We start from the raw sequence: 27,979 nt of genomic DNA, 5'->3' as shown, positions 1-27,979 counted from the left end.
CACAAGGGGGCCCTTGCGGGGGAGGGGCTGGGAGAGGGGAGGACCTGACCGATTGCGAAGTAGTGGGTGCCGAGAGTGGCCGTGAAATGTTGTGATGAGCCAGGCTGGGCGGGGCCGATGGCATACAATTGGCATACGTGTTGAAGGGAGAGCTGTATCCAGAAGGTGCCAGGTGGAGAGCCCTGGGTGGGTTGGGAAGGGTGCCTACAGCCAACCGGGCTGCCCTGGCCTTCAGTGGGTGACAGCCTCTCCCAGTCTAGGTCCTGAGTCACCTACACATACCAAGACCAAGCTTGGGCAGAAACGGGGGGACCTTATTTGAGGGCCAGGGGCCTTGGCTGAGGGCCTGCATCCTAGGAAACCACAGCCAGAGACCCCTGCTTCCTCTGCCGACGGGCACGGCCAGGGGTGCTGGAACCTACCCCTTCTAGGCAGAGGCTGGGGTAGGACCATTAAGGCAAGAAGGAGACTGCTGTGGGGATTCATCTAGCTTCTAGAGGACAAGGACAGTGACCTGGTAGGAGCACTCTGGATCCTATGGCTGAGCCCTCGAACGGCAAGACGACTCCTCTCCCCCAGCTCCATCAGCAGGCACAGCAGGGGAGGGGAGTGGTTAATAGCACACCAGAGCACAGGTGAGATCCTATCTGGTACTGTGGCCATTTGACCTTGAACAAGTTGACTGACCTCTCTGAGCCTCTGTTCCATCTGTAAAATGGGGATAATGCTGGTGCCGGTCCCACCACCGCCAGGGCAGAGCCGTCGGGAAGATGGAATGAAATAAGGTGGGGGAAATGCCACGGTGCATAGCAAAGAGTTTGTGCTCCAAGGGAGATGGCAAGGGGCAGCATCTTAGCTTCCCCCTGCCCCGTAGCCGGGGCCAAGATGGGCATTTGTGACTCGGGCCCGGCCAATCTGGGAATTTGGCTCTCCCCCCACTGCAGGCTCACCTTGTCTTAACCTTTGGAATTTCCCCCACCATGCGTATTTATTTATTTTTTCCTTTTTGTCAGCAGAAGAAAATTACACTTCTGCCGGCATTGTCCATCACGGAAATAAGCACTCGCGATGCAATTATAAAGGCCCAAATGAGGGAATTAGTTTTGCTGGTAATGCCAGTGTTGGGGAGAATCAGTGTAGACGCCTTATCAATCAGGCTCTGGACAATAGCCAGTCCCAGCCGCACCCTGTCTCCATGTGCCATCGGCAGGGACAGCGGCTGACCTGCAGGCCCCTGTCCCCGGGCTGCACGCGCTTGCACTGGAGGAGGCTGGTGCCGTGAGCTGCCTCCGAGCTGGGTGCCGGCAGTAGGGTCCTTCCCCAGGAGCTCCCAGGGCTTCCCAGTGTCCAGCCAGTGTCTGCCCCGTAGACCCAAATACACCTGGCCAAGGAGGTCTCTCCCAGGACTCATCAGTCTAAAATAGCAACCCCAACACCTACTAGATCGTTTTCTGCTTTGTTTTCCTCACAGTCGTGACCGCTGTCTGAAATTCTATTCCTTGGTTAGTTCTCCCCTGTGTTCTTGTCTTTTCTCCGCTCCCGACTGTAAGTCACATGCCAGGAAGGATGTCGGCATACTTTTAGCTGTGACTCCAGTGCCTGGTCCAGTAGCTGGCACACCGGAAGAACCCGGAAAATATTTAGTGAATACGTGACCGAGAGTGTCTGGTCACTGTCTTCACAAAGGTTCTTTCCGTGGTGTGCCAGGCGTCCTCCACCTGTCCCTCTAGACCCACTCTGCTCTTTCCCACCTGCTCTGCGCATGCCCCGGCAGGCTGACTACCTGGGCCATTTGGTGAGTCCCCTACTCAGCCTGCAGAGCTCAGACCAGACGTCAGAACTTGAGGGACTCCTTGGAGGGGCTTTAGAAACTCCAGCTGCACCCCCTGCACCCCCTGGGCAACCTGATCGGCCCCGCTCTGGCTGCCCACTGCCCACCGTGGTATCTGCCGATGGAAGGCATCAGCACACACCACACCCCCCCCCCCCCCCCGCCCCTGAATGAAGGTCACGCCAGCCCTCAGTGGTTGGCAGTGGAAATCCCAGATTTTACGAACTTCGGCAAAGATCTGGATCCCTGTGCTGGACGCAACTGAGGATCCGAAAACGAATTAGATACAGACTTCTCTGTCAAGGAGTGGAAGTGGGGCACACGCAGGTAGTTTTCAAAAATGCCAGGGTGTGCCGCATCTCCCAAAACAGGTACAGCCTTAGATCGAGAACAGTGAGGAGTCAGGGAGCTCCGTAAGTGAGGGGGCACTTGGAGTTGGTCCTGAGGGACGGGCTGGAGTTTGGATGGCAGTTCCAGAAGGCGGTAAGAGAACAGTCTGGGTGCATCACGGAGAGGTGGATACAAGACTGCCAAAGCCAGTCGGGCCTTGACACCAGGCTGCTGGTCTGGATTGACTTCAGCAACAGTAGGGAGCCATCGAAGGTTTTTGAGCAGGGGAAAATTATTGTAGCCATTGCCTTTGACTTCTGGCCCCTGGGCCTCTTCTGGCAGTCTAGGTGAGCAGTAGAGTATACTAATACCTATGGGTAAGATTCATGCCCTGAGGGACAGTGGCGGGGACCTAGAGGCCCCCGAGGGGAGACCTGCAGCACAGCTGAAGTGCCTACCTGGAACCCTGGTTTGGCGTTTCCCAGAATTGCCAGGGACAGTATGAGAGCCACCCAGCCTGGCCGGCTGGGCCATCCCCTTCCCCCATCCCTGAAGCCATCTGACTGGCCTGTGAGACCCCGGACATCACCCTGCAAGAAGATGGACGTATGCACTCCTGGAACATGGCAGATGGGATAGTGTTCACGGCATGAGGAGGACGTGTGTCCTCTGTGCACAGACCCTAGTCACCGTCCAACCACTCCTTCCTAAAGTGGGCTCAAGGGTCGCTGTGTTTGGCCCTGGATTCGTCCGTTGACCCTTTCAGATGCTCAGGCACACAGCACGCCTGGGGAAGGAGGTTGTGTGAAAAGCGCAGGAGAAGCCGAGTGGGGCGGGATGTGGGGTGGGCAGGTGCGGGCCCCAGCAGCACCCTCCACTGGACCAGCTCGCACGGCAGAGCCGCCCCCTGGCTTCCGCAGGACAGACTCGGGGGTTGCCTACCCATCAAGGTGCTGGACAGTCTTAAACACAGAGGGATTTGGAGGCCAGCTCTGCCACTTACCAGCCGTGAGATCTTGGGCAAGTTACCCGCTTAGAACCCTGTCTGCTTCCTCGTTGGGTAAAGGCGGGGAGCAGGGGGTTGTACCTAGCTCCTAGGGCTGCGGCCAGAATTATACACGTGTGTGTGACTGCATGTTGTGGTGGTGTGGATGCAGATGTTGCTGTAGGTGACAGAGATCATGAGCCCTCCCGTCCAGGCCCCATGACCCCAGCACATCCTCCACGGCACCTTCAGAGCTTCGAGTGTTTCCCGAAGGGCTGAGCCCTAACCCAGCCTTAGGGAACCCAGGAGGACAGAGGTGGGTGAGCCAGGCGGGAGAGGAAGGAAACAGTCCCGGCAAAGGGAGCAAATGGGCTGCTCCGGTCTGGCCCAGAGCTGCACCTGGGCTAGCCTGGCTCAGTGATGAGGCTTGAGCCGGCGGCAAAGTCCAGAGGGCAGGGCCACCAGCATGTGTCCCCTGAGGACACCGGGGGACCCAGGAGGGCCTCTGGCAAGGCCGCCGGGTGATCGGATTTGCTGCCTCCTCCCAGGCACAGAGCCCTTGCTCTGTGAGAGCCCTTGCACAGAGTCCCCCTGCGGCTGGCCCTGGCCCGAGTGCACCGAGAGGCCCCCTGTGTTGGTGCTAGCCGCCCCCACCCTGGCAGGGCCACAGAGGCAGCTTTTCATCCTCTTATTCTGCTTCGTGCATCTGAAAAATGAAAGTTCTCCGTCTCCTCTTCACCGGACATGCATATTTCATACGGTCATTAGATGGTGGCACTAAAGGACTCACAAATCTTCCCTGGTCAGCATCAGCGGCTTGGGCGGGCAGCGAGAGGCCCCAGGGGAAAGGGGTCACTGTAGGAGCCATGGCTGTGCCTAGTCCCCCGGGGGGAGGGAGTGGGGGAGGGGGTGGGAGGTTGGAGGCCAGCGTCTGCCCGGGAAGAGAAGACCATCCCATCTTGTTACCTCATTTCCCTGGGCCTCAGCTGCTCTGGGCCCCAGGGTGAAAGGGCCTAGACAAGGGGACCTCAGGGATCCTTCCTGCCCTGACAGTCTGAGTGCAGTTCCATAGTGCACCCCGATATGAAGGGCTTTGTTCCGGGGCCGGGAACCCCTCCTATGATTTGTTTTTTTTTTTTTAATGTTTATTTATTTTTGAGACAGAAACAGAGCATGAACAGGGCAGGGTCAGAGAGAGAGGGAGACACAGACTCCGAAGCAGGCTCCAGGCTCCAAGCTGTCAGCACAGAGCCCGACGCGGGGTTCGAACTCATGGACCGTGAGATCATGACCTGAGCCAAAGTCGGATGCTTAACCGACTGAGCTACCCAGGCGCCCCCCCCCCCTTTTTTTAATGTTTATGTATTTTAACACCCCCCCCCCATGGTTTGATTGTGCCCCTCACTTCCTACACGGCCAGCCCTCTCTTCGTCTTCTGATCTCCTCCACACCTCCTAGCTGCTCTCTCTGGTCCCCGTCCCCTTCTTTGGCTGTTTCTGCCCCCTCCGCTTCGAATCCTCTCTCCTCCTTGGCTTTGCTCCCTCTCCACTCCCCCTTTCTTGGTTCCCTCCCCTTTCTTACTAGAAATTGTCCATTCCCTTCCAAGCATTTATGAAGCACCGCTCTGTGCCAGGCACTGTCTATGCTGGGAGGTGAGCCCGGGAGATGAGGCTCTGCCTGTGTTGTTCCCCCAAACCCTTTCCTTTGACGTATGAGGATGCTGAGGCCTGCGGGGGGTGGTGTTCGGTCACACAGTGACCTGGGCTATCAACACTGGCCTACAACTGGGGTCTCTCCACCACACTGCCCCCTTACCAAGGGTCCCCCAGACCAAGCCGCTCTTATCATAGTGTACCCATACCACACATGGTGATTATTAGTGAAATGAAAGGGCGCTTAGGGGCTCCTTCCCCCTTCTCTTCTGGCCCCTGGGGTGGGGAGGAGAGAGGCTAATTCTGAGGAGCTTTGTCTCCTCTCCCTGGAACCTCCAGGTGCAGGTTCCTCTGAGAGCAAGCTCTCCTCTTGACTTAGAAGCAGTAACACACGGAAGTGAAGGGCATGGCGCTAATTGTGAGCAGTGGCTCAGGGCTCCGGGGAGGGTCTGTCGGGCAATCGGTCCTGGGTAGGAGGGTGTGTTACAGCGCTCAGCGTCCTCCTCGTCACCTATCTGACATGCGTCCCTAAGAAGCTGTGTCCTCGGAGCCTGCCCCGGGGGAAGTCCGCACACAGTCTGCCGGGACCCAAGTGGTGGGGACATTGAATGGGAATCTGGGCACAAGAGGCAGTCCTGTGCAAGTAGGCTGAGCACAGTCCCAGAAATGGCTTCGTTCTGTGGAACCAGGTTTTTGGGGGGTGACTAAGATCTGAACCCCTTGGGTATAAACATTTTTTTTCACTTGAATCATTTGGTATAGAAATACACTATTTACTTACCTGCCTTCCTGAGCTGAGGATACTAAACACAAATGTTTCTCAAAAATTCGGGTTTATTGTATAGAACATGGAATTTAATAGACTTCACAGAATTTAGGAACTTTATTTTTTTTAATTTATTTTTTTGAGAGAAAGAGAGTGAGTGAGCAGGGGAGGGGCAGAGAGAATGGGGGAGGGGGGAGAGAGACAGAGAGACAGAGAGAATCCCAAACAGGCTCTACACTGCCAGCACAGAGCCCAATGCAGAGCTCAAACCCACAAACCGTGAGATCATAACCTGAGCTGAGATCAGGAGTCGGACGCTTAGCCCAATGAGCCACCGAGGTGCCCCAAGGATGTAGGAACTTGAAAAGAACCTCAAAAAATACTTAGTGCGAAGATATTGAGGGTGGGGGGAAAAGAGGTTGGTAAAAGGGTACAAACTCGCGCCCAGAAGATGAATGAGGTCCAAGGCTCTAACGTAAAACAACATGGTGATTATAGTTCACAACACCATATTGTAGAATCGAAATTCGCTAAGAGAGTACAGCTTCAGCGTTCTTGCCGAGAAAGATTTGAAAAGGTATAGAAGCGAGGTGACGGATGCGTTAATTAACTCAGTGGGGGCATCCCTGCACAACATACACGGATATCAAATCATCACGTTGTACGCTTCAACTACATTACCATTTTATTTGTCAATTAGGCCTCCATGACGCCCCAAAATAAAAGCATTGAAACGAAAGTTTCTATTAGCGGAAATCCAATCACAATCTTAGAGAGAAGCCCTGAGAGTGAAGCACGTGACCCTAGGGTCAGCCCAAGGCCTTGCCCTCCTGGCCTCTGGGGGCAGCTCCAGGGCAGTGAGTAGCCTGAGTGACTCCAAGCAGGGTCACCGTGCCTGGCACACGGTGAATGCTTAATAAGGGATGAATGAATGGTATCATTTAACCTATACTGTGGACTGCAACCATGCCAAGGACAATGCAGGAGCCAGAAGTCCCAGCCACAGAAACCAAACCTCTGCTAGAAGCACTGTCATCCTAGAGAAGGGAGGAGATGGAGAGGGGCCCCACTGCGGTGGCCGAAAGGATGGATCCCCGGGCTGGGAGCGGGGATCCCTGTTTCTGCCCCACTTTGCCTATAACCTGCTCATGACCTAGAACGGTGACAGGAATACACAGGGCCTCGCTGGGGACTGGGCCTCAGTTTTGTGATCTGTGAACTGGGTAGAAACCTCTGTCTTCCTCATCATGTGGGACGGTTATGAGGATGAAATGAGGTCTTCGAAGATGTAAAAGGTGTGACGACAGGACAGGCTGGCAGTGGTCACCATCACTGCCACCGTCATCAGCATAAGGCAGGCGTCTCTCCCTCCAGTCTCTTCCGACGGCAAGTGGCAGAAGCCCAGTTGGACCAGACTGCGTGAAAGAGGTCTTGTTGGACTCACAAACTGAGGCAAAGGGAAGGGATGTCAGGGTCAGGACTCTAGAACGCGTAAGCTTCTGCCCCTCTCCTCCTAGCTCTCCTCTGGGGACACCTTCGTCCCCCCTATGCATCCCAGCAGCTCTCAGTCCGTAGTGTTTGGGCTTCAGTGCCCCGGAAGGAAGCATCCAGCCCCAGCGATAGCCAGAAGAATCCCAGAGAAGGATTCAGATAGGCCCCCACTGCGGTCAAGGGCCTCTCGCGGCCCAGTGCCCATGGCCGTGGCAGAGCAGGCAACTCCCACTCAGAACACTTGCTGCTCCCCCAGAACCGTGCTCTCCAGTGTTCATGTCAATAGCCGTTGGCGACTGGTGGCAACCAAACTGAACAACGCACCTCTAGAAAATGCAGCCCGAGGAGTCGTGTGGGACGACCGTGGGTTCGCTGTGGACGTTTCCTGGTGACATCAGGAGGTCCGCCGGGTCTGGCAGTAACGACTTCCTGTTCTCCCCTTTGCAGGCAACAGACAATGACGTGGGCACCTTCGGGGAAGTCAACTACTTCTTCAGCGATGACCCTGACCGGTGAGACCCAGCCCCCGCCCCTCAGCGGTGGCACTCTGCTACTCGTGAGGTTCAGGAAACTTCTCAGTGCCCAGGGAGGGTGCCGTGCCCCCGTGGCCAGAGCACTGAGCGAGGAGTCGGAACCCACGGGCACCGCTGCTGGTTTGACCCTGGCTGTGGCACAGTCTCAGTCAGGTCCTCTAACCTCTCTTGGGGCATAGTTTCTCTGACATCCAAAAGACAGCCTTTAGCCTGGGGGATGAAGAAGCTTTGAAACACCAGGGACGGCACAGCAAGCGATTGCCGTAGCAGTAGCCAGTACATAGGACCCCGATCCGTGTGTCAGGCCCTCTGCACACGCATTACCTGGCATCATCCCCACAAGTGTTGGAGGAGCTCAGTGCTAGGCACTGTTACCACCCGCGCTTTACAGACGAGGAAACCCAGAGAGGCTGAGTCCCTTGCCCAAAGTCACACAGCTGGGGAGCTCGAGGGCCAGGCCTCTGCCTGTGGTCTTCGCCACCAGGATGCACGGCCTCCAGCAGGATGGGGCTCTCAACATGCCTCGGCCGCTGGGTGGGTGGCTTGCCTCACCACCTGACCTGTGCCAGCCCTGCCCTGTCACCCACCGCGGTTCCGGGCCTCTCTCTCCCATGTCTGCAGTTAAGCTGAAAGGGAAGCCCTCTCATTTTTAACATGATCAAAAGCCAAGCTGGAGTCCGGGGGCAGGTCTGCTTCTAAAAATGAAATGTCTGATGCATCTGGAGACTCAACAGGATCCGTAAGACAGTGGCTGTCAGCTCGGATTACTGGCCCTGACGATCTGTGTGGATGGTCAGGAAGAGACAGTGACTGTTAGGTGCATCTGGCCATTTTCTGCCACTCTGGACGGAGCCTCAAAATGGGAGGAAGGAACTAGCAGCAGGAGGAATTTCCTGTCCCTCAGGACACCCTCAGGTGCCTTGTCCTGATCATCGTGGATTTACTGTTCTCTTCCCATCTTCTTTCCTGGGCTTGGAGCCAGGACCTTCTGGGCTCGGTGGCTGGCAGCTGTGGACCAGGTCTGGGCCTACAGATGTCAACTGACAGCTCAAGGGAGGCTCCTGAGGGGATGTTGAGAGGAGGCGGGTCGAGGGACCGTCTCACTGGACCTTGCTCCTTCCGAGGACACAGTTCCCGGGCTCTTACACAAGGCTCATCCCTTGAGCAGAAGACCCAGGGGTATTATTCCCCAAGAGATGACCAACCCGCCCACCCCTCCACCCCCCGCCAAGCTGGATGCTTTGCCACCCATTTAAAACATTTTGGTGCAAAACCATCTGGAATGGCAGAATCTCTGACCATGACAGTTCTCTGGCATCTAAATATCTGCAGTGGGCAGAAATTCCTATTCACAACAGGAGGAGGGTCCTTCTGCCTGAGATTCCTCTTAGATGAAATTAACCTGCTCCTTCCCTTTCCGTACCTGACTCTCGCACACCCCCCGCCCCATGTGGTCCTGATCCCTGCCCACCACCTCCCACCCCACTCTGCATCAGAAATAGTGGGGCTTTTCTTATTTAGGGCAGATTCCTGACTCCGTTCATTTGTGTTTATCACCTTGGGCAAGGACAGGCTGGTAAATACAGGCCTTACCTACAAGCTGCCTTACGCCAGGGTCCCTTTCTCTCCGTCTGTCCTACCTGACGCAGGTTCTCTCTGGACAAGGACACAGGCCTCATCATGCTGATCGCCAGACTGGACTATGAGCTCATCCAACGCTTCACCTTGACAGTCATCGCCCGGGATGGGGGTGGGGAGGAGACCACAGGCCGGGTCAGGATCAACGTGTTGGACGTCAACGACAACGTGCCCACCTTCCAGAAGGATGCCTATGTGGGGGCCCTGAGAGAGAATGAGCCTTCTGTCACACAGCTGGTGCGGCTCCGGGTAAGAGAGATGCCAGGGCCTCCTGCAGTCCAGCACTCCTCCCATCCTTCCCTCTGTGCCCTCGTCCTGACCACCACCCTGCAGAAGCTGCCACAAGAGCCCCCAACCTGCCATCCACAAAGAATTCGGCCCAGATTTGTGTCAGGCCTCTGAGCATTCCCTCCTGTCCCTGGTAACCGAATGGGCCAAGTATCTGTGTCAGCTTAAATTTCAGGTCCCCATTGAGCAAAGGGATGTCCTCCCCATCTCCCTTGGTAAGTGGCAAGCAGGATCTCACATAAGGACCCCTATCTGGGCCCCTTGGTGGCTGCTTGGAATCGGGAACTGCCACAGCTGGACAGAACCGGAGACCGTGGGGCACCTCCCATTTCACAGAAGGGGAGACAGGAGGGGAGACGCAGTCCCCAGAGGCACAGTCCCCAGAGGCATAGTTGGAGTAGTGAAGCCAGGACCAGAACTCAGGACCGCACATTCCCAACGTCCTCCTGCAGTGGGATTCCCCACACACATTGTAACTCTGACCAGAGACTCCTTCCTGTCCTCACTCGCCTTCCCCACTGTGCCCACCCAGAGTGACAGGACCCAGAGCCTCCATTTAGGATGGGTTTCTGAAGCCGGCAGGGATGAAGGCCAGGTAGCCGGGGTGGGCACGGCGGCGGGGGGGGGGGGGGGGGGGGTGGGGGGGAATGCAGAGAAGGCAGGACCCACCCACCATGCCTGCCCTCCCCCACTCAGCTCCTGGTGCACCCAGAGTGGTGGGACGGCCTTGGGGGCCTCTAGGATCAGAGACATCTGAAAAGAAGCCCCAAAAGAGAGTCATGGGGTAAAAGGATCTCTAACCTCATTCCAGTGCACTCTCCCTCCATGTGGCATTCGTGCCATATGCAGTGACACTGACCGTGTGCTGGGCTGTAGGTACACGGCAGTAATCAAGAAATGTAAGGTTTCTGGGGCGCCTGAGTGGCTCAGTCGGTTAAGTATCCGACTTCAGCTCCGGCCGTGATGTCACAGTTCGTGAGTTCGAGCCCCGCGTCGGGCTCTGGGCCGACCGCTCAGAGCCCGGAGCCTGTGTCGGATTCCGTGTCTCCCTCTCTGTCTGCCCCTCCCCTGCTGGCGCTCTGTCTCTCTTTCAAAAATAAGTAAACATTAAAAAAGAAACGTAAGGCGTCTGCTTGCACGGAGCCGACCGTGTGGGTGAGGCCAGCAGAAACCGAACAAGAAGCTACAGTTGGGTGTGGAGGGGCGGACGGCAGGCTCGGCACAGGGCCTGCCTGGTCCAGAGGTCGGGGAGGGCCCCTGTGGGTGGGCCGTTCAAGCTGAGACTGAAGGCTCTAGGAGGTGGTCACACCGGATATGGTGGTAAGCCTCTCCGTCCTCGGGGGGAGCCCCGGCCTTCCCTTTTCCCGGGGTCTCCAGCTGACCTTCTAGATCCCCACGCCGGCTCCACACCCCAACATGGGAGTCACCCTCCCGCGGAGGGACAAGGAGGGCCCGGATCCCCCAAAGCAGGGGCCTCTGGAGGGGGCCAGCCCTCCCCTCCCACCCGCCCTCTTCCAGCCCTGACCCCTGAGGGCTCACGGGCCCTGTCTGCACAATTCCAGGCGACAGATGAAGACTCGCCTCCCAACAACCAGATCACCTACAGCATCGTCAACGCCTCGGCCTTCGGCAGCTACTTCGACATCAGCGTGTATGAGGGCTATGGAGGTAGGTAGGCGTGCGGCGGGACCGAGGGCCCAGCCCAGGGAAGAGGGCCTGTGGGCCAGAGCAGGGCCGCACACTCACGCCTCTTCTCAGGATGGGGTTGGCCATCTGCTTCCCAGCACCCTGGCCAACCCGGGAGACCGCCCCATAGCCCGTCGGCTGGAGCGACGCAAGCCAGGGATCGCCCTCCTGTGGGATCAGGATCTGGGTGTCTGATCAGCTATATCCGTCTGTGGGTGTTAGGCCATAGTCAGCCCAGCGTCTGATGTTACCACAGTCTGCAGGGCCGCTATTTCTTACCAAGCTTGTCTGGGCAGGTCCATGGGGGCTGGTCAGCCATCCTCCCGATCCTTTGGGTGTGCCTCAGCCGCACCCCCACCCCCCCACCAGGCTGTGGCCACTCCCAGCTGGGTCCAGGCACAGTCCCATACTCTGGACCTCGCCCTGCCTGCCCTGCCGTGACTCCTGACTACTAGAACCCAGGCAGGGAATCGCAGCAGCCACCTTGAGACCACCTGCTTTGGCAGATGAGGGGCACCCGAGGTCCAGAGAACAGGGAGCGACTTGCCCAAGGCCGTGCGGCAAAGGTGTCCGAGGAGACCCGTGTGATCTGGCTCCTGGTTGCCTCTCCCGGCCTCTTCTTTCAGCGCCTGTCTGCCCACACCAGAACCCAGCCTCTTTGAACCCCTTGACACTCTCTCCCCTCAGTGGTCATCTCTGGGTCTTTGCAGACTCGGTTCCTCCTGCCAGGAAAACCCTTCCTCCCTGTCTCTTTGCTCTGCCTCCCTTCGGCCATTAAGCCCATAACCTCTGGCTGGCTTTAAGGGCTCCTGTGGACGTCCCCTCCTCTGGGAAGCATCCCGAATGCTTGAAGATGAGTTAGGTGCCCCCAAGGCAGAACGGATGTGCTTTGGGTGATTCTGAGTTCAGCGCTCACCCCTCCTGCACCTCACGGTGGGGTCGGAGAAGTGTGGCTGCAGAAACTGCGATCCCGGCTCCAGGTGCTACAGCCTGATGGTCTCTATAAAATCTGCGTACCCCATTTAAAAACCTTAAGTTCCACGTCTCTGCCCACTTGCACACGCCGGCCTCTTCTTGACCCTCCCTCAGGTTTTATATTACCAAAGCAATAATTTTGCTCCCATTTGCCACATCCAAAGTGGTGACTTCATACTGTTGTCAGGACTTCGCAGACCACCAGTGACCCCCACGCCCGAGCCACTGTGCCCTCCCTCCCCCAAATGCAAGAGCACCTATGGGAGAGTTCAGGCGTGTGCACTGGGGAGGGGCATTGGAGGGGGACATCTCAGCTCCCTCAAATCCTGCCTTTCGTCTCTGCCTGCCTCTGGCTTTGTGTGTGTGGCAGAGGCGGGGGACGGGGGGTGTTTACCACCTTCAAGCAGTGTTCTGCTGAGAGTAAAGTCTACGGCACCATGCCCTCAGTAACCCCTCAAAGGGTCTAAGCAGTGCCCAGAGCAGGCCACTGGATGGGCACAGAGAGCCCACGGGGTAAAGGGAGGAGATGAGGGAGGGAAGAAGAGAGGAGAAAGTCCATGGGAGGGAACAGGCGGGGCCATAGGAGATGGAGGAGGGAGCTGCTGTCTGCACCCCACTGCTGGCATCACCCCCAGTAGCCCCGAGGCTGGGCAGTAAGTGGGTGATCTCTGTTCTTATTTGGAGGGAGAAGTGGTAAGAGACAACTAGACAGACTGAGGCATGACCTTGTCCTCTCGGGCAGCTCCCAGACTAATGGAGAGTGCCAGATAAGTAGGTGAGACAGAGACAGATAAGCAGCCAATGGCACCCACCAGGAAAGAGCCTGGGCTCTGGATTCAGAGCCTATGCCTCTGTCATAGTCGCTAGCTGTGTGACACTGGGCGAGTTACTAAACCTCCCTGAGCTTGGTTTCCTCATCTGTAAAGCGGTGCTTACATTACCACCAAAACAGTTCACACCAAGTGTGCTCAGCACTGGGCCTCGCATGTATCAGGCGGTCAGTAAACCTAAGTCAAGACCACGAGGCTCCAAGAGTTCAGGGGAAGGAGGGGGAAATGCGGCAGGGCTGGCCAGCCTGAGCCAGCCACGTCCTCCCTGCCCAAAGGAGACCCCCGGCTGGATGAGCATCTAAAGTCTGCTTATCGGGCTCCACGCTAACAGTGCAGAGCCTGCTCGGGATTCTCTCTCTCCCTCTCTCTCTCTGCCCCTCCAATGCTCGATCTCTCTGTCTCTCTCAAAATGAATAAATAAACTTTAAAAATTTAAAAAGAAAAAAAATCTGCTTAGAGAGGGCCTGGGGCCCTGTTCCTGTCATTTCAGTGATCAGTGTAAGTCGTCCCCTGGATTATGAACAGATACCCAACGGGCTGATTTATCTGACAGTCATGGCCAAGGACGCTGGCAACCCCCCTCTGAACAGCACTGTCCCTGTCACCGTCGAGGTGTTTGTAAGTACCCAGGGGTGCCCGTCGTGCAGGGCGAGGGGTGGTGAGTGCTTCCCAGAGTGTTGGGGGCCCTGCCTGAGCCCAGTGGTGTCAGACCGTGTCCCCACATCCTCGGCTGTCCCCACAGTTCTGGGAGTCGCCCAGCAGACCGCCCCAACGGCTGCCCCCAGCAAACCTGTCATGCTGCAGCACCCAAGCTGCCTCCGAGCTCAGCCAGGGAGGCCCAGGCCCTGGGGTGCGAGATGAGCCTGACGGTCCCACTCCAACTCCATCAGGGGCCTCGGGTCACCCGCTGACAGGGAACAGGAGCCAGGGCTCAAGCGGGAGGAAGTGTCGCGGGACTCCCTCATGTACAGCCATACTTTGTGAGGTCCGAGGAAATTACTGGAAGGTCATCTTCTCTCTTCTGTCTCTCTGAAACCAAACCACAGCTTGTCTGACATGAGTGCTGAGCACACGTGAGTGCTCTCCGGGTCTGAAATTATTAGTCACTGAATCTATCTCCACTCTGGTTCCTTCGCCCCGTGCTGCTCCCCCAGTGATCCCAGGGGTGCAGATCACGGTCCACTGGGGCCCCAGGGGGTCTTTCCCCGCCGGAGACCTCCTCACGGCATCTGCACAAGCAAGCACACCCCCCTCCCCATCTCATAGAGGCTGCTCCCAGCAGCAAAGGGTGGAGGCGTGTTGATGGAAGAGTTAGTGCATCACCGGCTCCAGGAGGATTAGATCAGATTGTCAGGTGAGGAGATACGCTGCGATCTGACGTGCGCTCGGGAAAATCCCTTCCAGAGCGGGCGTGCTAGATGACCTTCCTGTCCCAGCCCGCTTCGCCGGTAGCTTCTGGCACTGCCCCACACCTGGCTTTACAAAGCCTTGTCCTCTCGACCCAAGACAGAGGCTCCGGGGCCAGCTCCTGAGCGCGAAGGTCCTTGTCTGGGCAGGGACCCCTACTGGCTTGCTGCATAGGATGGGCTGGCAGTGATGAGGCCAGGGCTGAGGCCCTGGGGGAGCCCTGCAGGTGGGCATGTGGGAGCAGGATTTAGGGGTGGCCTCAGAGGGTAAGGCTGGGCAGAACCAGCAAAGGGAAGAGCAGAGAGTCTGAGGCCCTGCTTCAGGGAGTGGCAGGAGGCCCCGGGGAGGGGGTGGGGTAGAGGGGGGCAAGGCTGGAAAAGAAGAGAGTCGCAGAAGCCTAAACACTCACTGCTTGCCTTTAACCTGCAGCGCAGCTCCCCCCTTTGAAGTACCGAGCAGAATCAGAAGGCTCTCCCTTCCAATCGTGACATCTTGGTTTTCTAACCCACATGACCCTGACCCTCGTTTCCCGGTCTTGATTAAACACTGCCCCCAAAGCCCCCCAGTCCTGGTCACGCTCCTAACCCTGACCACCCCACCCATTATTTCCAACCTGGCTGGTGTTCTCCGCCCAGGCAAGCAATGACGTCCCCCCAACCCCAGTCCCCAGGCAAGCAATGATTCCCCCCCAGCCCCGGCGTGTGCAGGTTTGCAGTAGCACATGGGCGAATGTGCCTGCGAAGCCAGTTCTGCCCTAAAGGGGGCGCTGTGGACGGAGGGAGGAACGTAGCTGTGGAGGTTTATGGTTCTGAAACAGGGCTCTGCCACCTGCTAGCTGTGTGACCTGGGGTCCTTAACCCTCTCTGGGCCTCAGTTTCTTCATGTGCAAAATAGGGATAATCGTGGTACTGCCTCATGATCTTATCATGAGGATTAAGTGAGATCATGCCGGTGACACTCAGCACCTGTAATGTTGGCTGTCGTCACGGCTGATAAGACAGACGTGCATACGATCGGCAGCATCCGTGCCCAAGCTGTCTCTGGTACAAACGGGAATTCCGGAGAACTCGGCCAGACAGAGAAGAACCCCCTGTAAGTTTGGGGAAGACGGATGAAGCAGAGGGTGGGAATAGGGGAGGTCTAGAGAAGTAAGGTGAGGTTGTTTTACACCAGCCCGGAGATGGGCAGGCCGAATTGGCCAAATGGAAACGAAAACTTCTTGAGCTCCAATAATATGTGAGGTGCTCGCACATCACACAATCTCTCTTAATCCCATTTTAAAGATGAGGCAAGTGAGGCTCAGGAGGGGAACAGAGCGGGGCCCAGATCACCAGCGCCTTCCTCACTTTTGGGCTAGCAAGTGGCATTTGAATTTGCTTCTGGTCCCAGTAAGCTAGGATTTGAATCCTGACCTGTCTGACTCCTGAGTTCACATTCTCCCCACCACACTCCAAGGCCTGAAGCCCTCTGCGTGTGATTGAGACCCGTACTCCTCTAGGTCCGTGGAAATTTCCTGGAGCTCTTGTTAAAATGCAGATTCTTATTTAGTGAGTCCAAGGAAGGGCTGAGGCTCTGCAGGCCTAACAAGGTCTGGGCAATGTTGATGCTTCGGGTCAGGGGACCACCCTTTGAGTAGCAAGGCCTTCCAAGCTCTGCCCTGATGGGATCTTGAGACCCAGGGACTATGCCAACCTGTGGTTCTGTTGAGGAACCCAGAAAGGGCCCCTTTCTCCTTTTGCCTCAGCTTCTCCAGTGGAGCCAGGGCAAGCAGGAAGAGGGCGGCCAAGGAACCAAGCTAACCTTACATTCACTGGGAATCAAAGAGTGGCCTCCCGCCCTGAGACCAGACAGCAGGGTCTCCATGTGCAGGGGTGGGTGGGGGCAGGAATCCACTTGGCCTGGAGCTACCTGAGCCCGGCAGAGGGGTCATTTTCAAATCCCCTCAAAGCTGTCACGCAGGTCAGTGAGGGCCCTATGCTTTCCTTCCACGTGTGCCCCGGCCCCTGGCAGCAGGGGGGGCGGGACAGGGGGGGCGGTCTGGCAACAAAGACAGGTGCCACCTTGGCTGTGAGTGAACATCCTCTCTCAGGCAGGGCTTTGGGATGATAGAGTCGCTCGTGTCTAAGGACCACACTTGAAAAGGTCACCGCCTTTGGGCTGATTTTGCATGTGGGTGATTTTTAAGTAGCTGTCACTTGGCTAAGCTGCTGCCTCCATCCACCAAAGGGATTTTCTCTCAACTGGGGGGGGGGGGGGGGCGGAGAAAAACCCAGTGCAGATGAGTAGCTTATGGTGGCACTCACTGCACAGGCTGGGGGTGGGGAGAGGCAGATCGGGCCGACAGGGCTCCTGAGGGAAAAGGAGGCGGGCGAGAGGGGCCAGGTGATTCAGGTGATTCCTTTTCACCCACTGCTTGTTGGTTTTTAATAAAGAAGTCAAACTCGGTTTGTAGATTTCCCATTAGGGGACAATAAGCTTTTGTAGAGGGAGCCGCTGAATTAGAACTAATAGCGAATGCAGTGCCAGGATCCGGGGAAATATCACCGCTAATAAGTTTCTGCCTCGTGCTCTGTCACTGACATTCTCGACGCCGTCTCGCACAGCCAAGCAGAAGGCTTCGATCTATCCGTATATGGGGCACCCACGCTTGCACCAGAGGGATGCCCAGGCAGGCTGTTGGGGCACCGGACGTCAGGCGAGTCCTCACGCCATGGGTTCTCTGAGGCGGGGGAGCTGCTGCACAGCCCAGGGCCCGGGGACAGGCGGGGGAAGAGGGGGAGCACCACTCCTTTCTGGGCACCCACAGTCTGGCAGGATGGGACTGTCTTAAGTCCCAAGGGGTGGACAGCAGCTTTGGTGCCTCTCTCTCTCTCTCTCCCCACCCCCCCTCATTCATTGCTGCTCAGCTAGAAGGGACTCCAGCAAAAGGAGCTTCCCCTCCAAGAGCTCCCGGTTCCTTGGGGAATGAGGCCCTGGGGGGGCAGTGCCGCGAACACTGCGGACTCCCCCAGAGGCCACCGCCCCAGTCCCCCTGCCCCCGCTCCCCGGCTCCCAGGGGAAGGGGAGAAGGCTCTGAGTCAGGTGGGCCAGTGGGGGCTTCCTCCAAAAGGCGAACGGGCAGAAATTCTCACTGATTGATTACAAAAAGCTGTGGGTGAGGACCAGAGTCTTCAAGGTGGGGGGAAGTCGCCCCTAGCTGGGCAAGAGGGAGACAGAGGAGCCAAGAGGAGGCAGAGGCTGTGCCTGTTCAGCCCCTCGGCCCACACCGGCCCTGACCACTGCCCCGCTGACCTGCTTGCTGGTGAAGGCTGGGCCAGATGAAGGACTGCTCAAGACCTGGACGAGGTGGGCTCTGGGAAGCCACCTGACCCTGCCTGCCTGCCACTGCACACTTCTGTATCTTCCGGGCCAGAGTGCTCCTTGCTCCCTTCATTTCTGGGGGCCAGGAGGGTTCTAGAACCTTCCACCGTCATCCTGGCGGAGCTGGGAGGGAAGTTGCAAGCGGGCACCCCCAGCGTGGAGGACGATAAGCTGAGCAGGAGAACAGGAGCAGCTTGGAGCTGCACCAAAACACCAATGGGAGAGCAGGGAACCTGCTGCCTTCTGCTGCCTTCATTCTCCATCTTCCTGGCCCTCACACGTCTCCCCAAGGCCTGTCCTCCGTCCCTGTACTATAGCCCAGCCAGGGGAGCACCTGGCCCCTTCGTGACACCCCACTTGGTTCTGGTCGTGTGTCAAGGCCAAAGCCCCTCAGTGCCAGCCACGCCCAGCCTCCCCTTGGCCGACAGACCAGCCCTGCAGGCCTTCCTGTCCCCTCCAACCTGTCTGTTTTCCTTCCAGGATGAGAACGACAACCCGCCCACCTTCAGCAAGCCTGCCTACTTCGTCTCCGTGGTGGAGAACATCATGGCAGGTACGGGCTCGGGCGGGGGAGGGTGTGAGGGCACGAAGCCAACAGACACCCCCAAGACAAGCGAGGGGAGCCTCTGGAGAGGTCCAGTCATCTGCCAGCCAACAGCCATTTACAGAGCACGAGCCCCTACTATGTGCAGGCGCTCCGCTGGGTACTTGGTCCCCACTCTCCCGCAGCTGCAGCCTCGCAGGAATGGTCACCCATCAGTAATCCGACAACCTTGATTAAGTGAGTGTATACAGAGTACTGAATCCCAGTGCTGTGAGGCAGGTCCCAGGGCCAGGGTGGCCAAGGGGGTGGCCTGAAAGGATGCTGTGCGTACGTACGTGAGAACAAGAGTGGGCCGCTCATCTCTCGGCTGCGTCTCTGGTGGCAGGGCCCAGCTTGCAGACCCGGGGCCACCAGCTCCACATTCAGGTTCCGGGGGACCCGCTCCATCCTTCCTGACAGCTTCACCCTTACACCCAGGGCGGACTGTTCTAGTGGGGAAACCGCCCTATCAGGAATTGCTGTAGCATCCGGAGGTGGCAGGGGTGACCTTCTGTGGCACCATGGAGCCTTCTCTAGGGAGTCTCCGGGTACCTTCCTGGCATCTGATGATTTTTCTGGGTGGGTGCCAGGCTGTGCCCAGCCCACCCTTCCCTGTCCCAGTCGGGCATCTCCTAGAGAATAACACTGCTGAAGCTACCCCCGTGCACTCCCCGCTGTCCCCGTGACCTCTGCTTAGGAGAGGACTTCGTCATGGCACTTAGTCCGTTTCCAGCTTGTGCTTGGATAAAGGGTGTGTCAGGGCCCGTGTACCTGTCCTCCTGCTCAGGGTGAGACTGAGAGTCAGATTAGAGGCTTCACAATCCCCGGAAGGGGCCAGAATGACCTGCCTATCTCACAGCCGTCTGCCTGGCCCCTCGGACCCCCAGGGACTGTTGACTCACGCACACAATAGTAACGGCAGCCTGTGGCTCAGAGAGAGCTGCCACGGGCCTGCACCCTGCATGGGCCTGCTTCCCCCCCACCCCCATCCTCACCAACGACCCCGCAAGCTGGCTCTCTTTCCAGGTAGACCCATTTCACAGAGGAAGAGGCTGAGGCTCAGACAGTTGCCAGAGGGTCCCCTGGGGTTCCAGCCTGGGCGTCATACACCGAACCTCCTCGGTGGGGCAGTCGGGTGGCAGTGGGGACAGGAGGGGGCTGGAGCCCCAAACCCGACCGATGATGGTCTGGTGAGCACAGCTGGGAAAGGCGGATCCCCCGACCCCGGATTTCAGGAGATGGAAATGAAGGTGAGGGCCTTCACTAGACAGTACAGGGAAAATAAAATCCCTTATAAATTCCCCTTGTGAACGAGATGTAACAAGACCGAAATTGAATACGGTCAATGTGGCATCATGTAACATGGGGCTTCATTTCTTTTTGACTCAAAGCCAGTCTGAGTGTATTGCACATGGCGAGCGGCCAGAGAGAGGTGGATAGCAGTGGTGGGTCGCGAGCTTCTGGCACAAGCCACCGCCACCGCAGGCTCTGGGACCCCCTTCATGGAGCCTTGTCCCCACGCAGCCCAGGGAGCTCTGGAGGTCGAGCCTCCCCGCCTCATCCCTGGGTGCCCCAGCAGCAGGCTCCCTGCCTCCTGAAGGCTGGTCACCAGGAGGTCCCGGGTCCCCCTCCCAAGGCCTGGGGCCGCAAACCCGGGGTGAGCGTTCCCCACTTTGTCTCCCGAAAGGGGCCACGGTGCTGTTCCTGAATGCCACGGACCTGGACCGCTCCCGGGAGTACGGTCAGGAGTCCATTATCTACTCCTTGGAGGGCTCCTCCCAGTTTCGGATCAACGCCCGCTCAGGTGAGCACCCCCCCCCCCCCGCCGTGCCCCGTGGTCCCCGTCACCTTCACCTCAGGCCGGCTCCCCACGCCCAGCCCTGGTCCTGCTCCTGGGCCAAGTTCTCTCTCCCTTTCACAGGAAGCCCTCGTGTGGAGCATGCCAGCTTTGAACGCCTGGTCTTATCCCTGCAATATTAACCTGAGTGTGATTACTGATCCTACACACCCCCCCCAAAAAAAAATTGGAACGTGAATGTACCCACTTCAGGGTATCTTTCAATGGTGAAGAGCCCTGTTAGGTTTAAAATGTGTTCCATTTTACCAACAGCTGGCCAACATGCCACCCTTTGGGGGCTCTCTTTCCTCAAGCCTCCATGTCCCCCTCCCTCAGCAGCTGACCTATTTGCTGAACTCTGGCTTCTCCTCTTAACACTGTGTAAGCCTTGGTTTCCCCCCTGCGGGACGAGGATGGTCACGTTAGGGGTGTAGTGTGGGTCACGTGAGTGATTGCAGGGAGCGCTCATAGAGTGGTCCCTGGCATACAGTAAGTGCTGACAGAATCACATCTTCATCATCATCGTCTTTGGTCTTTTCACCCAGAGGCCCCCATCCCCGGCTCCCTGGTCAGCCCACGGAGCCCTCACCTCTCTTCCCCCTTTCCCCATACGCCTCCCTCCAGATCTCTCTCCCTTGAAGCTGGTGGGGGGGGGGGGGGGCAAGGGGGAGGGGGAAAAAGCAACAATAGACCCCAGATCAGAAGCTGGGAAGGGATATGAGGCCCTTGGACATTCATTCATGTATTCAGGCTTCAGTGGGGACCTCCTCTCCACCAGGTGCCGTGCTGGGTGCTGGGGCGCAGGATGGAATCAGACATGACCTGTCCTCCTGGGGTTCCCGGCCCATTTAGTGGACATGCAAGGCCCCCCGCTTCTGAGTCCCCGATTCTGTATTGTAAGGGCACTGCCGATGCCAAGTGGGCCAACCCTGAAATCTCAGTGGCTCAACACAGCAGAGATTCTAACTCACACGGCGGTCCAGCACCACGTCCAGTGGACAGCCTTCCGCATGGTGATTCTGGGACCCGGGCGCCTTCCCCGTTGTGGCTCCAAGGTCACTGCAAAAAGGAAGAGAGCCTGGAGTGCTGTCGAAGGAGATGCCTATGGGCCAGGCCCGGAGGTGACATATGTCACTTCTGCCCACATCCTATTGGCCGGAACCAGGCAACAGCCCCGCCTAGATGAAGGGGGCCTCGGGAAGTAGTTTCTGGCCTGCCAGCCCCTCTCAGGCAGTCGTGCTCCCTTAACACAGCTCCTTCCGCTATGAAGGTGTGTTTTCCTCAGAGCTCCTTGGTCAAATTAGCCAGGCCTGCTCCACAAAGGTGGCCTTAATTGGATCTAATTTCCCAGACAGGGGTAGCCATCTATCACACCGACAAGTTCACGTTTAAAACTTTTCAGAGATTAATTTCTTCCTTGCCCTGCCAATTAATCGACACCACCCCAGCAAGGAGCACGGTGTGGTGGGCAGACCTTTGCCAGTCTTTTGTTTTTGGCCTCAGCACCTTCACTGTCCCGTCCCCATGCTCAGCTTCCCTCTCAGCCCTGCACAAACCAGACGATCTGCCAGTGTGGCAGGGAGGCAAATGTGAGACATCTGGTCCAGCTCCATCATTTGATGGTAGAATAAGCCAAGCACAGAGAAGTTGAGTAACTTGCCGCGGGTCACACAGCGCAGGCAAGAGGGATTAAAAAAAAAAAAAAAGACAGTCCCTGCCTTGGGGGTATTCTCACAGTCTATTGAAAGGAAATAAGCCTTTTCTGAGTGCGGAGATCTTGACCTGTAGTTACGTAATCCTCACAACAGCTTTGATCCGAAGGCATACTAATACCCATTTTACAGATGAGAAAACTGAGGCCCACTTTTCCAAGGCTGAACGTGTAGAAAGGGCCGTTAATCAGAATTCAGATGTGGGCCTCACTGTCCTCAAGGCATCGCTCTTTTCCGTAGCCCATGTGCGCTGGTAAATGGCCTGCCTACCATGACGCCCTGAGGCTGGCCCACCTCACAGCTACTCCTGAGAGCCAAGTTCAAGCATCTCCTCCATTCTGTGTTCAGTGCCATCCAATCAGTAGCTTACAGTGGCCCTGGTGGGAGCATTACAACTTGAAAATCAGCAAATGCCTTTTTGTTCTTGTTTTAGGGAGGCGGTTGTCAAACACCAGCACGCCGCGTGACCCGGCGTGACCTCCACGTTTTAGTTATACCAGAATACAAAGAAAAGCCAAAAACGGGCTGATAAATGATCCATTTTTTGAAAAATTTGTTTAACATTTATTTTTGAGAGACAGCAAGCACAAGTGGGGGAGGGGCAAGGGAGAGAGGGAGACAGAGGATCCAAAGCAGACTCTGCTATGAGCAAAGAGCCTGATGCAGGGCTCGAACTCACAAACTGTGAGCTCACGGCCTGAGCTGAAATCAAGAGTCACATGCTTAACCAACTGAGCCACCCAGGTGCCCCGATGGTCAATTATAATTGCTTGTATTTCATGAAATAACTCGTTTATACACTGGGGGGGAAAAAACACCTCAAGGCAATATAATCACGTTACAAGGTAATTAAGGAAATTCTTTTATAACTGTTCTCAATACACTGTAAGTTACTTGTCCAGTAATGAGTCACCAGGGTGACCATGTGTGAAACACATACATTTCAGTGCTGTCCTGTAAGAAACAGCGCCAGGCACTGTTCTAAGCCTTCTGTGATGTCAACCGAATTAATCCCTCAACAGCCCTATTACTTTTCCCTTCTGACCAGATAAGGAAACTGAGGCACATAGGATTTAGGTAGCAAGTCTCAAGTGATAGAGCTACTAAGATAATGTCAAAAATCTTAAGAGAGGTCTTTTGTGACCTGTCGTATTCTCCATCCCCTAAGGCCATTATCAGCCTAGATTTTCCCACATTAAAAAATGACTTTCCGATCAGAAAGGTGTTGCCACCTCTGGCTTCTGGTTGCCAAGGCATAGGTGCTATCCCCTGTCCCTTCACGAGCGTCACCTCACACCCCAGCACATGCACACACGTGCAAACACATGCTGTCAGCTTGTGCAAACGGCTTCACCCCCTCTCTCCCTCCTTCCCTGCTCCCTCCCTGGCCCGCCCAAACCCTCTCTCCTGCAGGCGAAATTACCACCACCTCCCTGCTTGACCGTGAGACCAAGTCTGAATACATCCTCATCGTACGAGCGGTGGACGGGGGCGTGGGCCACAACCAGAAAACCGGCATCGCCACCGTGAGTGCCCGCCCCCTGCTGTGACCCCTGCTCCCCAGCCCATCTTTAGGGTGCACCTGTGTCCTGATGCAGTGTGAGGCACGTGGGAGCGGGGTGAGGGTGGCAGTTACCAACTCACTGTCAGCCAGGGTCAGCCCTGGGGCCGCTGCAGCCGCAGGAAATAAAGGCATTCCCACCTGGGACGTGGTGGCACATGGGAGGAGCAAACGTCCCCCAAAGACCAGTGGGGCAAGAAGCAGAAAGCGTGCGCTCCATAGGCCCTTCCCTAGGGGCTCCTACACGGGGCACGTATTCCTGCCAGGAAGAGTGGCCCAGAACGGGAGGCAGGGCCCCCAACCCTCACCACCCCTCACCTTGGTGCTGAGAGATGATGCCTAGATTTCCCTACCATGAGTAAGCGGGACCCATAAAGGCCTAGATTCCCCATCCAAGGCCTGGTCATCCCACCGAAGTGCCTCAGATATAGGAAGCTAGAGAAGGGACATCCGAGGGCCCTGACCGGGCTCTGGGCTGTACGAGAGATAGGGGGCAGTGAGAAGCAGGAGGATGCACTGACCACTCACTCTAGCCACCTCCTTTCCATGACCCTCCCCTTGCTTTCTCCGGCTGCCCCTCAGGAGCCCTCCCCGACCTCTCCGCACGGCCCTCACCCTACCCACCGCAGCTGCCCCCCATCCTTGCCCAGCCAGAGGGGCTGGTGTCAGTATTTCTTGGCCAGAGACTTGGCAGAAAAATCCTCAGTGCCCCATTCGGTCATGGGAGGCCCCTGCTAATAGGATTCTGAGCCCTATAAATAATTTACGTGGGTGGCAGGGGAGCAGGGAAATTGCTTGGCTGGTAGCTGAGACTGACGGAATCTCAGGGGATTCTACTAGGTCCCCCCACCCTGTCAGTCACCTTCCGCCAAGACAGGGGTGGGTGAGAGAAGGCCCAGGTTACAGGAAGTATTTCAGGGGTCGCTTCCTTCATTCCTCTGCTTCCTGATGGGATAACACCTAAGCTGTCTCCTGAAGGGACCTGGCTCCCTCCTTGAAAGCCCAGGCCTGCCCCGAAGCCCCCAAAGTGGGTGGAACCAGTGGAATTAATGCCGAGATGCCCCGCAGGCACCTGAGTATGTCCCCCTCGTGGGCACTGCCCTTGCACAGCTCAGCCAGGTGCCTCCCCCCCCCACCCCCCGTGGCTTCGCAGGTGAACATCACCCTCCTGGACATCAACGACAACCACCCCACCTGGAAGGACGCCCCCTACTACATCAACCTGGTGGAGATGACCCCTCCAGATTCTGACGTGACCACGGTAAGTGGTGGTAGGACAGCTGAGCCTCCAGGCTGCCCTCCTGAAGGTGTCCGCCATTCCCTCATGAGCCCCGTGGGCCGGTCCACATGGGACTGATAGATGTCATGTCTCCCTCTGAACCAGCCCACGGAGCAGACTTCCAGAAGCTCTCTTGCATGGTGGAAGGTAGTCAGAGTTTGGTGGAAAGCCCTCACCTGGGTCTCAGAGACAGTGGGCTTTGGGCTTTGTCAAAGGGAGCAATGGCAGCCCAGGGACAGTGACAAGGCAACTAGGGCTGGTTCAGCTAGTGACCACACTTGGCAGAGACCCCGGGACTCAGTTCGGGCCACAAGGAGTGCCCCACCCTCCCCAGGTGCCTTACAGGCGTCCTCCTTAAGTCCTACAGCATAGATTCTGCCCCCCACCTTTCCCTCACTGCTTCTGTCATTGCAGCGGGAGCCTGGTCAGCTCCCCCCACAGGTGGGCCCCAGGGATTTCCCAGTGGGGCGTTTGAAGTTCGCCCAGGGATTTTCTGGCCCGGAATATTCCAGGTTTGCCCAGGCCCCTGGGCGTGCTGCGTGCAGGGATATGACTCAGAGTGGGGAGCAGGGGAGACATGGCCAAAGCCTCAGGAGTCCGGAAGGGAGCCAGCCTCCTGGGGAAGATGAGGAAAGTCAGGGTTGCATACCCCACTTGGTCTGCTCTGGAGTTCACGTTTGTGAGGCTGTCTCTTCCCCTCACCCTTGTGCCCCATTTGGCCTCATTTGAGGTGGCTTATCTCCAGTGTCCAGCCCCATGGCCACTCCGCCAGCTGTGACGAACATGAACCTGATAGTCCATGATAACCCCACATACTGAGTGTCTGCGACATGCCAGGCTTTGCCCGAAGGCTTCTCATGATTTCTCTCTCATCCTCATGATGGGGCAGGTAGACTCATTGCTCCCATCACACTGTGGAGGAAACCGAGACTTGGAGTTTGAGGGGTTTGCCCAGGGTCCCAGAGCTAGTAAGAGGTTGTATCAGGACTTGAACCCAGGTCTGTCTGATTTGGAAACTACCTGGTCCAGCCCTACATCCCTGCTGGCTCAGGGAGCCCTGGCTGGTGGGCCAGGTCCTGAGAAACTGGAGAGTGTGTGTGGGGTGGGAGAAGAAGGGCACGTTTCATATCCAGCTCTCCAGGAAGGCTGCCCAACCTCCTTTGAGGCTTAGCCTCCCCACCCCCGCCCCTCATCAGCCGTAGCCAGTAGGACTGGTCTAGACTGGTAAGGCTGTCAGCCTCGAAGGGAGGCTCCTGTCCTCCTTTCCATGTGTTCAAGATCTGAATGGCTCTCAACTGGTGGGTGGATCCCCCTCCCAGACATTCCAGTAGGGTCTGCGTCAGGAATCTGGGATCTAGTTTTTCAAAGCCCCAGTGGGAGGACTCCTTGGAGCCCAGGGCCAGGTTTGGGAACCACTACCTTGGGCCCTTTCCTGGCTGTCTCAAGTGCTCTAGACCTTGTGGGCACTCTCTGCTGCCATCTCGTGGGCACTTGGGCTCTAGCCCAAGACCACTCCAGCCCGGGACCCCAAGAGAGCCTACCTCGGAACACCTGCCTGATCAACCCTTACCTTTGCTTTATGTTTCTGAGAAAATCTTCCCAGAGGGCATTGAGAGGCAAGTGAGACAGGTGTCCCTGGGAGAAAGTGGCTGCATGGGACACTAGCCAGAGGTGCCATGTTTGAAGAGTCCACCTGCCAGACAGAGAGAAGGTTTGCTGGACTGGGACTGCACTTGGCCTTGGGCATTTCCCAGATCTGGTCCCCAGTGGCGCTCTCCGGGTCTCCAGCCTTCCTTGCAGCCTTTGGACTGTGAGCAGGTGTGGACAGTGGGCCAGGGGCCTGCTTCCCAGGGTCTTCTCACTCCCCGGGAACCTCGGCACACCTTCAGTGAGCACCTGCCATGTCCCAGGCCCTGTGCCCGTCAACCTTAGAAGCACAGAAAGTGACGATATTCCCCTCTGTTTTCAGGGAGGTTTATGTCACTTTCCTGCTTAAACCCACCACTGGTTCCCATCTCGCCCTGTGTAAAAGCCAGAGTTCTTAGCAGACGGACCTGCCCCACCTTTATCTCTGGGGAGTCGGACATGTGAACCCACCCCTCAGGACAGGCTTGGCATGGCCGTTCCTCCCACAGGGTGGGGACTCCAGTGTTTCCGGGCCCCCTGCTAGTGTTTGAGATGCCCCCCCGCCCCTACAGTGTCATGACTCAGAAGTTGAAAGAGAAAAGGGCAAAGTCAAAATTAAAACTTATTATATCAAACGTCTAGCCAAATATATAATGACAACTTCAGCCATCATGAGATTCAGCATCTGAAAAAATTTCATTGCACTTAAGGACAAATTGTCAGTTAGATTTTTTTTCTGTAATTCTTGAGAATTTTCAGAATTCTCTGGAATTCCCAGGTATGTGTGATCGTTTCCAGGAAATCAGGAATCAGGAAGCCCATACATTAGTCAAAGGTGTCATAGCAAAGTAGTTTCAAAAGGAATAGTCATGAAATTCTGCTAAATCTTGTGGTGTCTAGGCATTTACATGTGGGTACACTGTAATGCTGTGGGGGGGGGGGGGGCTCCCTGAGGCCTTCTAAGGCCACACAGTGGCCCTGGGTAAGGTGGGGGCTGTGGCTGAGATATGAGAAAGGGAGCTGGGGGTGGGGAGGGGGACAGCTGACCCAGGACAAGTGACATCAGGGAGGAGGCCATGTTTGCATAGGGGCTGCCCATCTGACACATGTCCTCCCACCCGTCCCCAATCCGCTAAACTCTTCCTCCCCTCAGAGCTTTCCACCCCCTGCTCCCCCCCTGCAGAGCGTTCCTCTCCCTCTACCCCTCACCCCTGCTTTTCCCACAGCTGCCTCATTCTCCTCCACAGCTTAAAATGCCACTTCCTCAGAGAGGCCCTCCCTGATCACCCTGCCTAAGGTAGCGTTCTACATTGTTTCTTCCAGAGCTGATCCCACGTCTGTGTTCATTTATTTATTAGGTTGCTTGCTTATTCAGAGACACTATAGGGATTAAGAGAGCAGCCTTTGCTCCCAAAATGTCTACGGTCTAATCCCAGCCACATCCCTTATCAGCTGTGTGACCTTAGGCAAATCACCTTACCTTTCTGTGCTCCAATGGTCTTATCTAGAAAATGGGACAGTGAGAGCCCCCACGAATAGAGTTGTGGTTTGTATTTAATGAGCCACGGGGTGAGTAACAGAGAAATGATAGCTGTCGTCACCATGCCTC

General features: G+C 56.8%; 1 protein-coding gene across 4 annotated transcripts in view; it reads left to right on the top strand.

Moving 5' to 3' along the window:
- CDH23 (cadherin related 23) overlaps positions 1-27,979 on the top strand; it is a 414,296-nt gene that overhangs the window by 277,533 nt on the left and 108,784 nt on the right. For all 4 annotated transcript variants that reach the window (XM_078434342.2, XM_078434344.2, XM_078434341.2 and 1 more), the window contains exons 14-21: positions 7,503-7,567; positions 9,238-9,475; positions 11,077-11,182; positions 13,496-13,623; positions 18,253-18,325; positions 20,043-20,159; positions 23,318-23,430; positions 24,619-24,726. In XM_078434342.2, coding sequence (XP_078290468.2) covers positions 7,503-7,567; positions 9,238-9,475; positions 11,077-11,182; positions 13,496-13,623; positions 18,253-18,325; positions 20,043-20,159; positions 23,318-23,430; positions 24,619-24,726 — 948 coding nt within the window. The remainder of the gene's footprint in view (positions 1-7,502; positions 7,568-9,237; positions 9,476-11,076; positions 11,183-13,495; positions 13,624-18,252; positions 18,326-20,042; positions 20,160-23,317; positions 23,431-24,618; positions 24,727-27,979) is intronic.

This window comes from Panthera onca, chromosome D2 (assembly GCF_046562875.1).
Source record: "Panthera onca isolate mPanOnc1 chromosome D2, mPanOnc1 haplotype 2, whole genome shotgun sequence".
In the NCBI taxonomy this organism is placed as follows: Eukaryota; Metazoa; Chordata; class Mammalia; order Carnivora; family Felidae; genus Panthera; species Panthera onca.
This window is presented reverse-complemented; position numbering and strand designations above follow the sequence as displayed.